The sequence below is a fragment of the Pleurodeles waltl genome, chromosome 1_2 (assembly GCF_031143425.1).
Source record: "Pleurodeles waltl isolate 20211129_DDA chromosome 1_2, aPleWal1.hap1.20221129, whole genome shotgun sequence".
Classification (NCBI taxonomy): Eukaryota; Metazoa; Chordata; class Amphibia; order Caudata; family Salamandridae; genus Pleurodeles; species Pleurodeles waltl.
In genome coordinates, this window is record NC_090437.1 from 1,173,237,263 (window position 1) to 1,173,251,266 (window position 14,004).

At 40.7% G+C, this 14,004-nt stretch overlaps 1 protein-coding gene across 9 annotated transcripts in view; it reads right to left on the minus strand.

Annotated features, from left to right (window-relative positions):
* The window catches only part of ABLIM2 (actin binding LIM protein family member 2), a 714,445-nt gene that overhangs the window by 333,163 nt on the left and 367,278 nt on the right, over window positions 1–14,004 (minus strand). For all 9 annotated transcript variants that reach the window (XM_069203370.1, XM_069203322.1, XM_069203330.1 and 6 more), the window contains exon 4: window positions 7,262–7,377. In XM_069203370.1, the coding sequence (XP_069059471.1) occupies window positions 7,262–7,377 (116 nt within the window). The remainder of the gene's footprint in view (window positions 1–7,261; window positions 7,378–14,004) is intronic.

The window sequence follows — 14,004 nt, forward strand, 5'->3', positions numbered from 1 at the left end:
ACTCTCACTGAGGCATTTTATTTTTGAAAAACAAAAAAGGGCCTCATTAGGAGGCTGGAGGTCCAAAGACCGCCAGCCTCGTGGTGATAGTCGGACCACTGCAACTCTGGTGGTCCAACCGCCATATTACAAACCTCGTGGGCAGACCCACCTGAAGACCGCCGTTCCCACCAGTAACATGGTTTCCGATGTTGTGTTGGTGGAGCTTGGCTGATTACAACTCAGCTTTCCTCCAGCCTCCCATGGAAAGGCTGGCAGAACACCAGTGCCAGGAGCCATAGGGGAGCCCCTACACTGCCCATGCTGATGGCCTGGGCAGTGTAGGGGGTCCCCCTACCCAGCACCATCAGAATGCACACTGTCTGCGCATTCGAATGGCACTCGGGGGCCCCAATGTGCAATGGCATTCACCTCGGCTCCATGTGGAGCAGAGACCAATGCCACCGCACAGTTTCCCCTTGGCTGACCGGCAGAAACCTTGGTTTCCACTGGTCAGCTCAGTGGAAACCTTGTAATGGGACTGGTGGGGAGGCTGCCAGCCGGCTTGTCTGACCACCAGACTCATAATGAGGCCCAAAGTTTGCAAAACAAAACAACATGGAGCCCACTCACCAAACTCTTCGGTCTTCATGGCTACTGCAACACAAGTGGTTGCTGAGAAGGTAGTGAGAATCACACCAGGCAAGCAGAGACATCACAATAAGGTGGACAGTCCCTCCACTCCGCCATACCCCCCAAATGAGCAGAGGTCAAGGCCTCTTGTGACTGAGTATTCTGGATGGTGATCCCCTGTATCAATTTTAGATGACCTACAGATACTGCATGATGTCAACTCCTTATTAAGTTACATTTACCAACAACATGAAGAAATGCATAGGATTTAGGTTGTTGTGGAAGCAAGAGGGCTAGAGACAGATGAAGAAACACACACCTAAACATCACACATTAATTGAACATATGCTGCACCATGAGTTTACGTCTAACTTGGTCAGAGGCATTGTCTCTGCTGCAATAGCGGTGAAATCTACTCCATATTGTAATGTTTTTTCCTGAAGTGATGATCTGTGACATGAGAATATTCTCTTTAAGGAGAAACAGAGGGCAGAAAAAACATCACATCAGAGGTGGATGCTGGAGTTCCTGCAACCTTTATGACCCCTGGGAAAGTACCACCACAGTACGGGAGGCACATTCTCAGGAATCGCATCCCAGCTCTAACATGCTTGGGGTTTCCCATCATTGTACCAACACCCTGTGTTCCTTGACGGATTACCATAATGCGCATAACAGTCTTTTACAGTGTTAATGTCACTAGAAAATATGGACCAGTTGTCATAGATTGGGAAAGCCACCCTACCAACATTTCCGGTGGAACTGATGCCACTTCATAATGGACTCTGATGGAGAAAACTCATTCAGCAGGAAATCCAACATGCATTTTCTTTAACATTGGACAGTGGTCCTGTTTTTCTGGCAGAATTTTCAATTACAGTCCTGTTCTAGATCAAGACCTGTTCCGACCACTTAGGCTCCAGTCTGTTTAAACTCTAGGATGCAAGTATCCCAGCCACATGCTCTATCTTTTTAAAATTACAGCATCTCTACTATCACTGAACTATGCAAGATTGTCTCTGGTAACAATGGTGTCCTAGGCCCTAAAGAAAGCAAAGAAAATGGGTTTCCTACCTCCAGATCTGTTTGTTGAACAGCTATAAGTTGGGCGATTAGGCTTCTCAGATCCAGGTGCCACAGTACAACAGCACCTGTGGCACTATTGCCAGATATGCCTCTGCAAAGGGGCAAAACAATATCTCCCAGTCTGCAAGACCTTCAGTTCACCAGAGGTATTTTAGTAATGGCATTAATGAAAAAAGACATAAAATCTTCTGTAGAATTCTTTGTTCTAGTATTCATTAAGGAATACCGAATGCTATTACAATGAATGGGTTTATAACCGAAACGTCATAACGAAAATATCTTTACAATTGAAGGATTTTACATCGGCATTTATTACAACGAATAAGCTTTTACAACAAAAGCCTTTAATATGAAATGTAAGTATTTAACAAGTAGGTATATATATATATAATATCATGGGTTTATTTGTACTTGTAGAATACTTACATTGTTAAAACAATAAATATTTTATAACTTACATATTTAAAAAAAAAAAAAAAATTATCTATTAATAAACAATTGCTAATTACTACTTAATTAATGTCCCACCCTAGACCCCCTACAAACCTAGCATCCCACAACTAAAGTAAAATGAAATAAAATAAATATTCCAGAATGTTCAAATTTGAAATGCATTTAAATAATTAATTTACAAATAATTAATAGTTAATTATTACATCAATACATTCCAACCCTACGATCCCACACCTAAAATATTAGTGAAAAAATCAGTATCAGTATTACATATTTTATATAATTAAAAATGGATTAAATTATTAATTACCAAATAATAATACATTATTAAGTAATTATTACTTAATTAACTTCCCACCCTACCTCCTACAGACATAGCAGCCTGGAACAAAAATAGAAGTAAAACACATCAGTTTTACATAAATTAAATAATTAAAAATCAATTAATTTATTAAATATTAATAATTAATTGATAACCATTACCTAATTACCTTTTCACTCTTTAAAGCTCTACAAAATAGCTTGCAAAAAATATATAACCAAAATACATCAATATAGTATAAATTAAAAAATAAATATCAAACAAATTATTAAATAAATTGTATTGAATAATTCATTATTATTTATTACCTAATTAACTTCCGACTCTGCCTACAAATGCAACAACCCACTATCACACTACGAATTACTATTAGAAATTAATAACAAAAATTCTAAACTACTTAAAATGACCAGCTATATTTAAAAAACAATGAATAATATTTATTTAATAGTAACATAAGATTAATATATCAACTAAAACACAATAAAATAATTCAAGAATTATTTTTAACCACTATATTAGTGAAAACAATATTAAAAATGTCAATAATATTTACGATATTACCTAAAAAATTATGTTCTTGTCCACTATATATGTGCATCACAATATTTGTGTGCCACAGTATTTATTTTCCAATATTTATGTCTCCCAATATTTTACAACAATATTTTGTCCAAACTCCATCTTCTACTATATTTATCTTGAATGTATGAAATATTAGTAGCATATGTAGTGGGTGCTGTTTTTGGGCAACAGTGAAGAGTTTGCATGCTTACAACATGGTATATGAATATACTGGTGTGCATGGGATTAATCATCTAAAAACACTCACATAACATTGTCTATGTTTCAGTCTATTTTTGACAATTTTAAGTATCTAATAAGCTTACTCTTTCCCATTTTAGCTTAAAATAGAGTTTCCTCCAACTTTAGTTAAGAGTTAAGAGAACTTGCTCATTTCATATAAATATCATTTTGGGTTCTTTACTGTCATTTGTGTCATGGTAGATAAGTGCTTCTGGGAAGCGAAACCACAATTTACAATTGTTTTACGATGTTCCATGATACACTTTTTAATAAGGGGAATCTTGATGTCCACATAAAATGTTTGACTTTCACATTGTCCTATATACATGCAGTAAGCAAATTTACAATTGTTGAAATAGTGCATCATGTAACCTTTGGAGACACAAAAGCATTTTTTAGTTTTTTCTAAACTGTACTCCCACATTTGCTAACTGACATTAAGCATTTCAAAATTTGGGAACTCACGCTTACGCTTATGTTTTAGGAGTAGAAGGAGTAGAACAGGACTGAGAACTTGAAATAATTATTTCCTCTTAAGAACCATTTCCCTGAAGCTATTGTTAAGATAGACACTTAAAGCATCCTGAGTTCAGGATCCTGTAAGCAAATGTCAATCTGATTTAAATATCTCATAAGCAATTTGGTACAGTCAGTTATATCCTTTAATGAAAATGGCTATTTGCCTAAGTTAGTTTTTGTGGTTTCAAAGCAGGTTGTGTTGGTATGTGGAAAAGATGCCATTTTTTTGCAGAGACTAGTGATGTAATTCCTTCAGTATAGTCCTTCTCACAACTGCAGGGTGGCTTGTGTCTCTGTTATTTTTATGGGCAAGAACTAGAGTTTATAGTATGATAAACTATGCATTATTTTCACATAAAAAATCAACATCAATAAATCAATATATTTTCCAGTTATTAATTCGACGTTGCTGTGTCTGATGTTCAATGACTTGGGGAATGTTTAATTGGGTATAGAACATCCCAAATCAGAAAGCTGTTTAAAATGAGCCCATGTTGCAATATATTCCAGACCTAGCATGACCAGTATGATTGATCTGCCTCAAACATGCCACAGAAAGACCCTAATTCAGTGACTTCTTTGGCAAATGGATTACCCATAGAATGTTTTTTATAAAATGTAGTCCATTTTCCCTAAAAAAATAAACTTTTTAAAAGTTTGAGAGTAGACAGTGACTCCCTGTGCCACTACCTAATACCCTATGTTGTTTTACATTCACTAAGAGAAAGCGGTCCTTGTGGGACCACTTCCCCTTCTGCGAATGGCTTACCACCCCATGTTGGGAGCCAGTAAAATGTAAATGTTTGTGACAGGATTTTGGTTACAAAACATTGACACATACTGTACTGAATAGCTATTTAGAAGGGGTGCCCTAAACATGCTCTTTCCAAACAGAGATTCATTATGACCTTCTAGAACAATGTTATGTTTAGGTAACCTGTTGGAAAATGGGTTTAGTACATTCCTAAAAGGCACTTAGGGGTTGCAAACCCTGTTTTCAGCGAATCGCAGAGTTTGCAGCCACTAAATGGCTTCACGCTTTTCATAAAGTAATGGTTTATAATTCAAAGTAAACAGGACAATCTGTTTCATTTTCTAATTCTGCTTTTCCTCTGGTTTAGAGACGCATCACATGACATACATACAACCCATATTGATAACTTTTCTTAGTGGGTCATTTATTCATTATTTTTGGGGCCTCATCTATTGTTAGAAGCGGGCGGACCCTGTCACACTTTGTCAAGGATACGCACCTGTATGGAACCTATGTGGTTCTTCTATGCTCTGCAACTAAATGACGGAGAGAAATGCAATTTGATACAACATTTGCTTTTTACAGCTAAAGTTAGCTCTTTGGTGGCTTCACAAAAAGAGATGTGCACTGTCACCTCTGGTAATAGCGCAAGACTTATTTTACATTAGTCTTTAGTAAGCTTGCATGCACATTTGTTACAAGCATTGGCAGAGCGGATAGGTGTGGCCTTGGAAAGACAGTGTAATAGTTATTTGCTTTAATATTTATTGCAAGCCAGTACCAAAAGAACAAAAAGATATAAAGAAAATATGCCACCACCAAAACTTGGTGCCATACTCTTAGAATAAACATCTTACTTTTTTTTTAAATCACTTATGTGGCTGTTTTACTGGTTATGTTTTTTAACTAATAAGCCTTTCAGTTGCAAGTTGCACCATGCATTTTACTATTATCATTGTTTGTGAAGGAAACAAGATGAAATCAGGATCCAACTAAGCACTCATATTGCAGGCAGCTACAATTTTACAATGTTATTTAAACACTTTATAATAGCAACTATAAAAAGGAGATGGAAAATAAATCACTATCTAACAGAAGATCGGTAGGTCAGGCAAAATAAATATTCAGCCCCTCATTGCGACTTTTGCTGTACCACTACGGGACCGACAAACTCGTGGTGAGGATGCCACCACCATCCCCCTGAGCATATTACGATATAGCAATTGGCTCCCAAGGGAGCTGAGTGCCATATCGCAGCACAGAGGGAGCTGTCCAACACCCTTGGAATGCGCACTGTCTGCAAAGCATTCCAAGGGTGCAAGGCAGGGGGGTCCCTGCACTGCCCATGCCATAGAATGTTGCACTTGTTCTCAGCCAGTCTTTTCTTGGTGGGGAAACTGCCATGAAAAGGATGGCAGAGAACAAGGCTGTAATCAGCCAGGCGGCACTGAGTTCAGCGCCGCCCTGGCAGACAACCAAAACTGTCTTCAGCCTGTCAGGAAAAGTTTTCCCGGCGGGGGCTGCAGTCCCCTGGCAGGTCCGCCCACTGGGGTCATAATTGGGCAGTTGAACCGCCTGATTAATCAATCAATCAATCACAGATATTTATAGAGCGCGCTGCTTACCTGTTAGGGTTCCAAGGCGCTGAGGCGGGGGGGGGGGGGGTTAGACTGCTACTGCTCGAAGAGCCAGGTCTTGAGGAGTCTTCTGAAGTGCGAAGGTCCGACCGTCAACACAGACCTAGGACCACCACACTTCTAATGAGGCCCTTAGTATTTAAAATAATATAAAAAAATATAAAAAGCACACTTTGAACCAACTTTGTCACTAAAGAGAAAGGAACTCTTTTTAGGTAGCGATGTGCACACTTTTTTTGCAGATACTGAAAGTGAAGTCAGCCAATGAGTAAAGTAGGCTGACTGTGGTGGGCAGAGGTAAAGTGTGAATGACAATTTAGCAGTGCAATGGATGAAGCCTACTGAATAAAAGCCCCTCTACGTATTTATATTATATATACAATTTTGAGAAAGACAGTCCTCTGAAGAGACAGCTAATTTGTCTCAAAGGCTAGACCTTATTTCACAGTCTCTTCATTGCCCTTTGGCGAACACTTTCCTAATATCTTCTGCAGGTGAAATTTGTTCCCATGGGTGCTGAATCCGGTGACATTAATTTATACTGAGTGATGACTTCAGTGACATACTGACTTAGTTTTTTGGTCTTTTTAATCCACTGGAATGATCAAAGCCAGGCCCACAGTGTAAAACGCAGATGTCAAGTCAAGCCACGTGCCCTGGAAGACTGACACTTGGTACAAAACTCAGCTCAGTTACATCTTGCATCTTACACTGTAATGAATGAAATCTCCTAAATATGTTGTGCAGTGTAGTTTGCATTACCTCTCGTATTTGATTGAATAACACGTTTTCCTTTCTACAGCAACTCGGTCTCAACTTCTAAAAAGAAGCGCCATTGCAGTATCAGCCACTTAAAATTAAGTTAAATAGTGAAATACCCGCATATCCCCTACTGCCTAAAGCATGCATTTTCAGTAAAGAAAAATCTGCAGTAAGGTCATTTTTGTTATCTGAAAATGATAAGTTAGTGCACCATTTCGATATAGAATACTCTTTTATCGTTTATACTAAAGCAACTTTTACTTTCAGGATTCTACCAATGAACGTGGAATGGAATGTGTGCCCCCTTACTTCTCAGACCCTGGACTGGGATATTTCCACTGCCGCTGGTTGAGGGTACGAAACATTTTTGGCAAATGCATTCTTTCCCATTGAAGGTCACTCGATCACCAGCAGGAAAAGGGTGCCTGCAAAAATAAAATAAAAATAATGAAAAAAGCAAAACATTTTATGTTGTTTCAGTGTTTTACCCTCAAACTAAATTTAACTGCATCACTAACAAGTTAATAAGATGTCACTGTGGATTCTTCATTTGTTTTTTACAACAATGCTTTCTGGCAGCTGTCAAAAGAAAACACCCTGGCAGTAAGTAAGCGCGGTTACATTATGCCAAAGGGATATCTACACTGACACCTTGTGGTAGCATATTTAATACAAATCGTATGTCAAATCTGTTTACTTGAATTAAGAAGCTTGTTTTTACCTAGGTATTAGGGGCATCCTGTCCTAAAGCATTTGGTTAACCTGGTCGCACTAACTTTCAACAAGTGTATTGGTATTTTGCGAACTGACACAGGTAATTATTATGTCGGTTCAGAAAATACCACACTGTAGTCAGGCTCAATTCTACCAACCTCATGAGTATTATTAGTGTGGTAGGTTAAATAAAGCAATCAGGATGGATTAAAAAAAATAAAACACTTCAAAATCCTTTTTTAGGAGTAAGCAGTTGTCCACGAGATCACTGCTTACTCCTAAAAAATGTATTTTTCTGACTTTCATAAAGGGGAAGGGGCTCATTGGGGACCATTACCTGTTTGCAAATGGATTATCACTTCCTCTGAGGTGTTGGTAACCTATCAATTGCAGGCAACAGCAATTGTGGTTGGAAACCACTGAAACATACCTTACGGAATCACAAATTATAAGGTATGACCTATATCATCATCATCAAAATAACTTTTTTCGGCCCCAATTGCGCCATAAAAGTGCAAAAACAACAACATATTCATAAATAATGAAGAGCAGGATACTAAAAACATAAAACAATTTTTAAAAAACAGCCATTATTATACATATTAATCAATAAAACTAGACTATCCTAGTATACCATAAGGCGAACAGGGCTTCCCACATAAAAGTGCATAAACAGTACAGCCCATAGAACTGACAACACGCTAAGGAATCATCATCATCGTTTAAAGAAAATGCGTTAAAACACAATATTTAAATATTAAAAACATTTGCCTTAAATGTATGAATTTTGGATACTGACTAAACATTCAGACCCCTGTAACCATATAGCTTTTGTGATTTTAAGGCAACCCTAATAAAGTTCACAATGCCATAACAGACTTCTGGTGTAACAGTAGATTGCAAATACCTCAGGCCATTTATGCGAGACGTAAAGTACATACTTTTTTAAATGGGCCGAAGAAAGCGACCTCGAGGCTCAGAATACAATTTACAGAACAGCATAAAGTGCCTCGTGGATTGAGCTGAAACACTGTCAGAGGGGCATCTGATGCACATAGTTTCTCTTGAACCAGCCACTGGAAAGGCAACTAAATGATTAATTAAGTTGCGACTCAGCCTTGTCACATAAAAACTGTGCTGGGGATTAGATAACCATAACAGGTACATGTTTGCCCGTGAGATATTGTCAAGTTGCATAAACTTCAGCACTGAGACCATACTTAGGGCCCTAGTGATGCACCCTTCTTCAGCATAATACAAATAACGCCTTTCAACACATTCTTTTAGCAGGAGGCATATCTTCGCAACAAGATCAAAAACCGCCTTTAGATCGAGGTTATAAAAGAGGTTTCATACATATACCAACCATGGTATAGTATGCCAATTATCCAGATTTAGGCAGTCTGTTAATACTAACCGCAAAAAATTAGCCTTTGGGGTGCCAAATCCTCGATATAGGCCATACCTGATTCTAGATGAAGAATAAAGCTTTCAGTACTTTGTGGCAGTGCTAGCAGTCGACATAGAAATTTATTCTTGACTGCTTGCACTCACCCCAGTGATATACAACCCCACGCCCCAGCACCATACACCCCAAGCAAGAAGCATTTACTCCTGTACACCTGGACTAATACCATAGTAGGTTTGTGGTCAAGACGACCAGCAAATCTAATTAGGGCTTCAGAGGCTGCCCCCATTTTGAGTGTTTGTTGGGCAATCTGCCTCTCCCAAGACCCATGAGCAACAAACAGAATACCCAGGTAACAAAAGGATGGGACCTTCATTAACTTGGTCCCTCCAATGGAGAAGGCCTTGATTTTGGTTGCTTTTGGGCCGCAGGTCATAATAAACGATTTCTGAAAATTGACCTTACTTTTTACTTTAGACATAAAGGCCCTCATTCTGACCTTGGCGGGCGGCGGAGGCCGCCCGCCAAAGTCCCGCCGTCAGGTTACCGTTCCGCGGTCGAAAGACCGCGGCGGTAATTCTGACTTTCCCGCTGGGCTGGCGGGCGGTCGCCTTCAGACCGCCCGCCAGCCCAGCGGGAAAGAGGCTTCCACGATGAAGCCGGCTCGGAATCGAGCCGGCGGAGTGGAAGCTGTGCGACGGGTGCAGTTGCACCCGTCGCGTATTTCACTGTCTGCGCAGCAGACAGTGAAATACATGTAGGGGCCCTCTTACGGGGGCCCCTGCAATGCCCATGCCAGTGGCATGGGCACTGCAGGGGCCCCCAGGGGCCCCGCGACCCCCCCCTACCGCCATCCGGATCCCGGCGGTCGGACCGCCGGGATCTGGATGGCGGTAGGGGGGGTCGGAATCCCCGCGGCGGTGCAGCAAGCTGCGCCGCCGTGGAGGATTCAATGGGGCGGCGGTACACTGGCGGGAGCCCGCCAGTGGTGCCGGTCCGACCGCGGCTTTACCGCCGCGGTCGGAATCCCCATTGGAGCACCGCCGGCCTGTCGGCGGTGCTCCCGCGGTCCTCCGCCCTGGCGGTCTTTGACCGCCAGGGTCAGAATGAGGGCCAAAGTCATAAAACCCATTTAACAATTCTTGGAGGTAGTTGGCGGTTAACATCAAAAGAACAGCATCATCTGAATAAAGAAGAACTGGGATGGCCTGTGTGCCGAATCGGGGAATGCCTGGACTGTATAATTCTAAAAAGGGACCTAAGGAGTTAATATATAATGAAAATAAAAAAGGAGCAAGTATATCGTCCCGTCTCACTCCTCTGGATACCCCAATTGATTCTGTACAATCACCAGAAAGAGTATAATGCCCCTTAGTAGTTGTACCAGTATGAAGGTGTTGCACTAAATCCACAAAAGAAAGATCGATCCCTGCCTGATCCTTTAAGACCCATAACGTATCCCTGCCCACAAGGTCAAAAGCACAGGGGAGTTCCATAAATGCCATATGAAGCAAACCTCTCCTGGCTTTCACATACTTCCCTCAAATGAGCGTTAGATTCCACTGTCCCCAATTTAGATATAAAGCCGTATTGTAGCGGTGAAAGGAAAGCAGCGGATAAGGCCCAAATCTCGAATTTATCTAAAATGACCCGCCTGGAATCCGGAGGGGGCCCTCACTATGTTCTTTTCAGGGAGGCACACTCCAGTTTTGTTATGCCACTGCGAGTCCTGGTCCCTGAATTCAAATTTGAAATCAAGGTAAATGCATTAATTTAGGGTTATTAGTTTATTGATGTAGAGTCATGCATTAGAACCCAAGTTAGGACCTCCGTAGGAGTGACCTGATAACCCCTATGTGGCAAGTAAAAGAAGCTTCCGGCCCCATTCGGGTTACATCTCCCATGGGAACACCACGGGTTGGCTGTGCTTCAGAAGGCTAAGTCCAAACACATATTAGCCAGGCAATAAAAAACACTAATAAATACAAAAGGCCACCTGCATAAATAAGGCTGACTAAAAGACATATTCACATTTCTATTTCTCCTCATTGTAGGGCTTCTATGATCTGATTAGATTTCCAACTCTTTTAAGATTCTCAAAAACCCCCATGAGTAGTAAGAGACATCTATGCAAGTCAAACAGTATCACCAGTACCCATGCTGCCCCAACACATAGTCCGTCCAAGATAATTCAACCAAAGTTGATCCCACTTACTCCAATATTCCTTGGAGTGCAATTACATTTGTATTTTGGGATTGTATGTAAATGCTCACAAAATTAGAACTTTGTGGATCCAATACCTGCTCAGTAACCAAGCCCAGGCTTCTTCCATTAATCAGTTTCTGCAAATGTCTATGGTAAATGTGTATATTTTGGCATTTCAGCTATAGTTACTTGCACAAGAAAAGTTTTGAAAAAAGTGTTTATTGGCTTACAAGGCACTATGAAATGAACTTGAGAACAGTAACTGAAACACAAGACAGAGTTCAATCGGTGTCAAATAAAACATTTGAAAATGTAAGCAAAACACGACCACGCTATAGCAAGAGTTCCTATCAATGAATACTTTCTGCATGGTGCAAAATGACAAGTATTCACTCAACAGGGGATAATCTTCTCATTATACATATAATTTGCAACATGATCTCATTTTGACCCTTAGGAAACATCCCTTATGACTACAAATGTTTCAGTTAAACTGATTTTATACATCTTCAGATTTCTCTTGAAAAATAATGCACTCCTCTTTCGATGAAACTACCCTCCGGCTCAAATTCTCGTTTTCCAAAAATCTGTTGTTAGCTGCATCTGCCCCAGCTCCCTTTCTTCAAGTTCAGAGGTGTCTTTGTTCACATCCTTCAATTCCCACTTTTGGTCAGTATGTTAGGTAGGATATGTCATCTTTCAATCCTTAGAAAAGGGAGTCTAAAAAGTCCCTGATTATCATGTCGCAGATGTGTTACTATCCCAGGCTTCACTGTCTCTCGACCCTTTCTCTTGTGTGTCTCCTTTAATTTGATCCAGCTTTATTAGTATGTCCTTTACAGATGGCACATGTTTACTCTTGCCATGGTGATCGGTCCCACTGCTGTGAGCTCACCCAATTTGTATGAGACACATATTAGTGTTTATTTTCAACCTCCCCTACTGATATTATAATCTCCTTCTGCCTCCTTGCTGCTGATGATAAATCTGATTTACCTGTCCACCTCTTCTACCTACTGCCTCTTCCTTTCAACTCCTTTCTTGTTTGTGGTTATTCCCACTATTGCCCAGGTCTCTGCACCCAGAGTCTGCTGCAATGCTTTGAGACTGTGCAGGTGCAAATATCAAAGGGTGGCCTGATGGAGGTCCAAATCCAGCTAGATAAACATTTAGAGAACATTGGGTGGATCCCTCCTCAGAGTTTATCTTGCTTATGTAGAGCCCATGATAGGAATATTCATGTCTATAACTAAGGCAAAAATCTGGCCACTCTCTTTTGTGGTACCTGCCTTTGTTCTGGTGTGGGCCTCCTCACTTCACACCTATTAATGCTTCTCAGGAAGAAGATCACTTTTGTCATGACTGTTTCTCTAAGTTGTCCTTCAGGGACCCCACCCATCGCTGGGAGCAATGTTGCACCCCCTCATTCGGGGCCTCTTTTGGGCTTTCACTCTAGTGTTCCATGCCACATGCCAGACAGCACTGCACCGTGAGACCAAGCCCCTGTTGCTGCTGGACTTGCTTCTATGCATCAGACTATGTCAGTGAGGCCTCAGTATAAATCAAGTCTGCAGCAATGCTCCACTTTTTTGAGCTGTTGATCTTCTCAGGATCATAGAGCCCAAGTATTAAGGCCACCAAGGCTGACTCTTTTCTACCCTTCAGCGTACTCCTACGCTACTTCCACACTGGTGGGGCAGCATCGCATGCCTTCACATGCTTCAGCCACCAGGCCACCAGGCCTCAAGTTAATTTCGGTCTCTGCATGTCTTGCCACCCTTGTGATAGGTGATACTCTACTTGCTCAATTTTCCAGAGGGTTCCAGGTGCCTCTGTACTCAAACAAAGTGCAGATGAGGGGTCTTGCTGTCCTACTACTATTTAGTGGAGAAGGCTGGGATAGAGAGCAATAGAAAAGCATCCTATGCCATTTCTGCTTGGGCAGTAGCCCACATCTTTTCATTCCGAAAAAGACCTAGCATTTGAGCTGATTGACTTAGACTCTTTACAGATAAGTCAGGCATAGATGAATATAGGGAAGACAGACAATTACACCTAATGATGGGAGAAATGGCACAATACCACTTTCTAGGGTAGGCAAAAAGCCAGGGCCTACTGTTGGCAGTAGAAATGATTCAAATGATAACAAATTTAAAACCGGTTTACCAGGAAGAAAGGCATTAGTTGGTGTAAGAATGAACATCATGAAAGGAAGTGTCTTTCTCAAAGCATCAGACTCTGAGACTGAAATAAAAGGAAGTGTGATCAATCTATGCAGCAGGAAAAGTGGGTCCTGAGATAGGACACTAAGCGATCATATGCACTGGAAGAGAACCCTGAAAACTAAAGGAACATAAATATCACTCATGAACAGGGGTCACACCCTCCTGCACTAATGCAGAAGTGATTATGAGGCTGAATAAAGGACAACAGAAAAAATAGGCATCCCAATGAAACAGTTACTGTGCATTAGATGACCAAGCTCAAACTTATGACTATGTACTAGATCTTTTATTAGACCACAGATATTCCAAAAACAAAGCTAGCATCCAGAGATTACGGTACACATTGAGGCAAAGTGGTAAATGGCAAAGTAGGGTTGAATTGACTTTCAACAAATATTCAAGGTTCTTTGCCAGTATGGAGTGCCAAGACACAGAGACATGGAGTGCATGTATATAAAAAGAAATCACAAAGGATAATCTGAGATTATTTAACATACGC